This window comes from Neovison vison, chromosome 7 (assembly GCF_020171115.1).
Source record: "Neovison vison isolate M4711 chromosome 7, ASM_NN_V1, whole genome shotgun sequence".
In the NCBI taxonomy this organism is placed as follows: domain Eukaryota; kingdom Metazoa; phylum Chordata; class Mammalia; order Carnivora; family Mustelidae; genus Neogale; species Neogale vison.
Genome location: NC_058097.1, coordinates 198,267,699 through 198,273,778, shown reverse-complemented (window position 1 = coordinate 198,273,778; position 6,080 = coordinate 198,267,699). Strand labels below are relative to the sequence as shown.

Below are 6,080 nucleotides of genomic sequence, written 5' to 3'. Positions count from 1 at the left end.
TAAGCCTCATCAGTTCAGCAAAATGAATGAGTGCAAGTCTTCCTCAATTTGCTAGATGCCAGTATTTTCATAGAGGAATCCAGCAAGCTCATCACATTTTAGCAGGCCTAGTTAATAGTGGTGACCAGAGCTAATGGGGTCCTTGAATAGAAACAGCTTTATAGTCATGTTCTCATGCAAAAGGCTTTTTCCTTAGCATCCCTTTTTAATAAAAACTCTCCACTGTTTCAGTGACAAGAAATAAATTTCTCCATTTTGGAGACTACCAGTTTTGGAGATTTATTGTACCAGAAACAAGAAGGTTGTGGGTTTTTTTTTTTAGGGAAAATGACTGCTCAGGAAGGCTCATGCCTATGAGTAGTTAAGGGATGTGTTCATGCAATTCTCAGTTCAAATATTGCCAGTTTCCTGGGAGGTAGTGCATGCCTTGGCACCCCGCTCCTAACCCCCAGCCCCCATACATCGCGACCCCTATTGTCAGCCCTGTAGGAAACGTGCGTTAGAGGGAGCTAGAGATTTTGGGGACCGGTATCTAGATGGGACATAGAAAACTGCGTAGTGACAATTCGTAGTTTTTGTCAACCTTGGTTACTTGTCCGTAAAATGGGGACAATGCCACCTATCTCAGCATTGGAGTGAGATGCAGTGCGTGAGACACCCAGAGCACAGGCCTGGCACGTGAAGTCCTACATTTCGTTCATTTGTGTAACAAGCATTTATAGAACTGTTACTGGGTTCTGTGTCTGGTAAGGGAATGAATGGAAATCAGAAGGAAATCCGGGCGCAGGGACTGGAGTTCAAGGGGACTGAAGTTCAGAGTCGCTCCCACTGCCCGCCACGCGAGCTTGCCACGCCGGATGTGACGTCACCCACTCCCGTGGTTCCCAGAACCAGGCTGTGGGACCGGAAATTAACCCGAGGGGCGGGGTGCAGACTGACCGGAAGTGGGCCCGGGCGGGCGCCGCCGGCCCCAGCTCGCGGGAGCGGGTGTACAGAAGCGTGGGGAAGGCGGGACACGGGGCGGGGCCGCTGCAGGGGCGGGGTCTGCAGGCTGGCGGGTGGGGGGCGGGGACCCCCTCGTCCCCCCGGACCCCGCCTGCCCCGGCGCGGGTGGCGGCACCGCCATGAAGCTGAAGCTGAAGAACGTGTTTCTCGCCTACTTCCTGGTGTCGATCGCCGGCCTCCTCTACGCGCTGGTGCAGCTCGGTGAGCGGGGCGGGGCGGGGGGGCGGCGGGCTCGCCGGAGAGCGCCCGCCGCCGTGGATCCCGCCCTAGGGATGAACCCCCGCGCAGACACCCTTCAGCCGGCTCGGCCCTCCGATGGCCCCCTGCGGCCGCCAGCGCACTCCCCTCTGTAGGACGCGCCGCGGCTTCCCTCCGCACCTCGGATGGAATGCAGACTCCTTCCCAGAGTCCGCAGGGCCCCGCATGATCCTGTGGCCGTCAGCCTTTCCAACCCCTTCCCTTCCCACTCGCTCGCTCTGCTCCGGCCCCACTGGCTGCATGACAGTTTCTCGAAAAGCCCACGCGCATTGCTCTCTCAAGCTTTTAACCTGTTCTTGCGGGCTGCGGTGCTTTTCTCCCTGCTCTTCCCTGGCCGCCGCTTTCTCATCCTTCAGGTCTCAGCTCAAATGTCACCGCCTCTGGGAGGCTTTCCCTGACCACTTTAGCTAGCGTAACTCTTCTTTTTCCGCATTCTCTTTTATTCTCTGTTTTTTTGTGTTTCCTTCTTGGCTCTTATCACAATTCGGAATGATTTTACGAATTTGTTTCTTTGGTCAGTGTCTGCTTCCTCCACTAAACTGAAAGCTCCATGAAGGCAGGGACCATGTCTGCCCTGCTCCCTGCTGCATCCCCAGCACCTAAGGCTGCCTCCCACGAGGAGCATTCAATAAATATTTATCCAATAACGGAATCGATTAATTTTATGAGTCTTTGGTCACACAGCCAAGGGAACAGATGGAATGTTGCTTCTTACATAGAGAGACAGGGCTTAGGGCATGATCCTCAGGTATTTAAAAGACTGCCCTGGTTCAGGAGATCTAGTTGCTCTTTATGGCTCCAGAAGGCAACCTTAGGATCAGCAGGTAGAGAGATGGATGGAGGCTGCTGATCAGTTCAGTATCCGAATGAAAGCTGTAACAGATGGAATTGATTGCAGTTGGAGGGGGCTGCTGATTGAGGCCATGAGGTATGGGAGAGGCTGTCGGGGAAGTTGTCAGGAGACTCCAGCACTGCCTAGGAGTTGAATGAGAAGGTTATGACCCTTTGGGATGCTCAACATGCTGTGGTTCTCTGCCCCCCTTCCCTGCTTCCTGGGACCAGGTCAGCCATGTGACTGCCTCCCTCCCCTGCGCGCAGCGGCTGAGCAGCTTCGGCAGAAGGATCTGAGGATTTCCCAGCTGCAAGCCGATCTCCGCCGCCCACCCCCTGCCCCTGCCCAGCCCCCTGAACCTGAAGCCCTGCCTACTATCTATGTCGTTACCCCCACCTACGCCAGGTAACGGGCTCTTTTGTACCCAGGAGGCCTGCGTGGGCCAGGAGGTTGGGGTTGATGATGACTTTAGAAAGGAGCTGGGCCAGGGGATGTTCCTCAAACTGGGGCCTGCCAAATGACAGGGTAAATGAACCACATCTCTCCTCAAAGATCTGTGGGAAAAGGGTTGTTTTTCCAGTAAAAGAGACAGGGCTATGCTATGAAATAGAAGACACAGTTCCTAACAAATCTGAAGAAAGAACAAGAAAGTTTCAAAGAAATGCTGAGCTTGCCTCTGAGTTCGCTTTCTCTCCTCGGGGATCCTTTGGTGAGAAAGTTGGAGGATCCCTGACTTAATTGAAGTAGGAAAGGGCTTGGCCTGACAGTCAAACTAGAATCTAGAAATAGTTACACCAGCTGTGATTTACAGCATGTTTACTTTCTACCAGACACTGTGCTAAGTAAGAGCTTTATTTTATTTTATTTTATTTTTAATTAAAATGTAGCTTTCTCGGGGCGCCTGGGTGGCTCAGTGGGTTAAGCAGCTGCCTTCGGCTCAGGTCATGGTCTCAGGGTCCTGGGATCGAGTCCCGCATCGGGCTCTCTGCTCAGCAGGGAGCCTGCTTCCTCCTCTCTCTCTCTCTGCCTGCCTCTCTGCCTACTTGTGATCTCTCTCTGTCAAATAAATAAATAAAATCTTAAAAAAAAAAAAAAGGAGGGACGCCTGGGTGGCGCAGTTGGTTGGACGACTGCCTCCGGCTCAGGGCGTGATCCTGGAGTCCCGGGATCGAGTCCCACATCAGGCTCCCAGCTCCATGGGAAGTCTGCTTCACTCTCTGACCTTCTCCTCGCTCATGCTCTCTCTCACTGTCTATCTCTCTCAAATAAATAAATAAAAAAAAAAAATCTTTAAAAAAAAAAAAAAAAAAGGAAAAAAAATGTAGCTTTCTCTTTGTACAAACCAACTGGGGAACATGGCTTTGGATCTATAGCTAAAGAGCCTGCTGACACCTGCCTGGAATCAGGTGGCTGACCCGTGTAGGCACAGGCAGCTCTAGACCCTGTCCTCTTCCATACACACAGCATCAACCCTGGGGCAGAGCAGTCTGCAGGATAAAGAAGCCTGGCCACACCTTCCCAGTTTCTTGTCTAAACTTAGGAAAACCCTCTCCTGGAGAGGAATGAGGCAAAGAGCTCCTCTAAATCTCTCTACTTAGAAACCCAGGCAGAGGACCTGGCCCTCCTGGTATTTTATTTTATTATTTTTTTAAAAAGATTTATTTATTTATTTGACAGATCGTAAGTAGGCAGAGAGGCAGGCAGAGGGAGAGGGGGAGAGTCCGATGTGGGGCTCGATCCCAGGACCCCGAGATCATGACCTGGGTCAAAGGCAGAGACTTAACCCACTGAGCCACCCAGGCACCCCCCTCCTGATATTTTAGAAAGTCATTATAATTGAACCTTTAAGACAGCATGATGGTAAAGTACTGTTATTCTCATTTTCCTAGCCAAGGAGACTGAGGCTTGGGGAGATCTGACCCATTTCCCCCAGTGTCTCTCCTACTCAGTTACAGAGCTGGTGTTCAAACCCAGATCTGATTCCAAAGCCTGTGACCTTAACCTGTAGTCTCCCACAGCCAGAGCCTTGGGGTTGGGGGGGTTCCAGACATGGGCTGCAGGAACAGGGCAGGGGAGCTTGGTGTGGAACTGATAGGCGAGAAAGAGAATTTGGGTATTGGCTCGGGAAAGACCATGGAGGATACCGGAATGGGCCCAGGAGAAGTTATGTGTATTGGCCGGCAGGCGGGAGCAGATGGTACGGAGCCCTACCCCCCCGCCTTGCCTCTTTTCCCCTGCAGGCTGGTGCAGAAAGCCGAGCTGGTGCGGCTGTCCCAGACACTGAGCCTGGTGCCCCGGCTGCACTGGCTGCTGGTGGAGGATGCCGAGGGCCCCACCCCACTGGTGTCCGGGCTGCTGGCTGCCTCGGGCCTCCTCTTCACACACCTGGCGGTCCTTACCCCCAAGGCCCAGCGGCTCAGGGAGGGCGAACCCGGGTGGGTTCGGCCCCGCGGGGTAGAGCAACGGAACAGGGCCCTGGACTGGCTCCGGAGTGGAGGGGGCGCTGTGGGGGGAGAGAAGGACCCCCCTCCAGCCGGCACACGGGGAGTCGTGTACTTTGCAGATGATGACAACACCTACAGCCGGGAACTCTTCGAGGAGGTAAGCCCCTCCCCACCCCTCTGGGGTGGGGTTGGGGAAAGAGGCAGGTGGGGCCAGCCTCACCTGTTGCCTTGGTGACCGGTGTGAGGAGGGGGAAGCAGTGGGGCCGAGTGACCCCCGTGGCCCTGGGCCACCCCCCTGTCTGTTTCTTCTCTCCTGACCTCTCTTAGATGCGCTGGACCCGTGGTGTCTCAGTGTGGCCTGTGGGGCTGGTGGGCGGCCTGCGATTCGAGGGCCCTCGGGTACAGGATGGCCGGGTCGTGGGCTTCCACACAGCGTGGGAGCCCAATAGGCCCTTCCCAGTGGATATGGCAGGATTTGCTGTCTCCCTGCCCTTGCTGTTGGCTAAGCCCAGTGCCCAGTTTGATGCCACCGCTCCCCGGGGCCACCTGGAGAGCAGTCTCCTGAGCCACCTCGTGGATCCCAAGGACCTGGAGCCGCGGGCAGCCAATTGCACTCGGGTAAGGAGCTGGAGATGGGCGGAAATCCGGCTCTGGGATATGGAGGGGTGATGGGGGAAGCGGAGCAAGGCCTCGAGGAGGATGCTCAGAGGATGGGCTTTTGAACCAGGAGGGACCCTCTAGAGCCCGGATTCAACTCTGCTTACTCTGCTGCAGGGGAAGCTGGGAGCCAGCGTCGGCAAGGGGTCTCCTGCCACGCTGTCTCCTGGGCATCCACATAGCATGGAGGTGGCGGGGGGGCGCTGCCCTTCACACTTCACAGTGGACGCTGTGTGTGTAGAGGGGGTGAGAGAATCCGTTCCATGCTGAGGGCCCCAGAGGCCTCATGCCAGCCAGGCCCAGCCCTAACGGAAGCGCGCCCGGGACAGGTTCTGGTGTGGCACACACGGACAGAGAAACCCAAGATGAAGCAGGAAGAGCAGCTCCAGCGGCAGGGCCGAGGCTCAGACCCAGCTGTGGAGGTGTGACGGCAATCCCCACCCTGACCACTGCCTCTCGTCAGGCACGAACCTGGGGGACTGGGCCCCTGGCCTGCCCAGGATGCAGTTTTCCAAATCCTGACCCCCTCAGAGCCGGGGGCGGCCCCCTCTGCCCCCTCAGCCCCAGGGCGTGGCCCAGCTGCTTCTCCCCTCCCCCAGCCTGCCATGTGGCACTGCCCACAGGCTGGGGACAAGCGGCCCTTGTGTTCAGTTGGGTCAGCCCTGTCTGGGGCGGAGCGGAAGGACAGACGCTCAGGAGGGAGGGCTGCTGAGCAACTGGGTAACTTATTGGGGCTGGGCATGCGTTGGGGGGCTGGAGGAGCTGGGCCGGACCCTCCCCACCTGAGCATGCTGACCCCCCTCCTACCTCCAGAATAAAAGATCTCAAGCTGGAGGGGCCTCTGGTTTCCTTCGTTGCGCACGTCTGGTTCTTGCATTTGACCC

The 6,080-nt window shown here is 56.1% G+C and overlaps 1 protein-coding gene across 2 annotated transcripts; it reads left to right on the top strand.

The window, feature by feature from the left end:
* Positions 1 to 1,062: 1,062 nt before the first annotated feature.
* Positions 1,063 to 6,030, top strand: B3GAT3 (beta-1,3-glucuronyltransferase 3). 2 transcript variants are annotated; one of them, XM_044259462.1, is made up of 5 exons: positions 1,063 to 1,206; positions 2,326 to 2,500; positions 4,336 to 4,696; positions 5,047 to 5,157; positions 5,526 to 6,030. In XM_044259462.1, the coding sequence occupies exons 1-5, from the start codon at positions 1,125 to 1,127 to the stop codon at positions 5,622 to 5,624; spliced, it is 828 nt and encodes a 275-aa protein (XP_044115397.1). In that variant the 5' UTR covers positions 1,063 to 1,124; the 3' UTR covers positions 5,625 to 6,030. The 2 variants fall into 2 exon arrangements, with proteins under 2 accessions (XP_044115397.1, XP_044115396.1); XM_044259461.1 differs by having other exon boundaries at positions 4,867 to 5,157.
* Positions 6,031 to 6,080: the final 50 nt, after the last annotated feature.

Excerpts from the sequence above, each read along its gene's own strand:
- B3GAT3 (XM_044259461.1), top strand. The coding sequence starts at position 1,125 with ATGAAGCTGAAGCTGAAGAACGTGTTTCTCGCCTACTTCCTGGTGTCG. Across the intron at positions 1,207-2,325 it reads CTACGCGCTGGTGCAGCTCG|GTCAGCCATGTGACTGCCTC; the intron begins GTGAGCGGGGCG and ends TCCTGGGACCAG. Across the intron at positions 4,697-4,866 it reads GCCGGGAACTCTTCGAGGAG|ATGCGCTGGACCCGTGGTGT; the intron begins GTAAGCCCCTCC and ends GACCTCTCTTAG.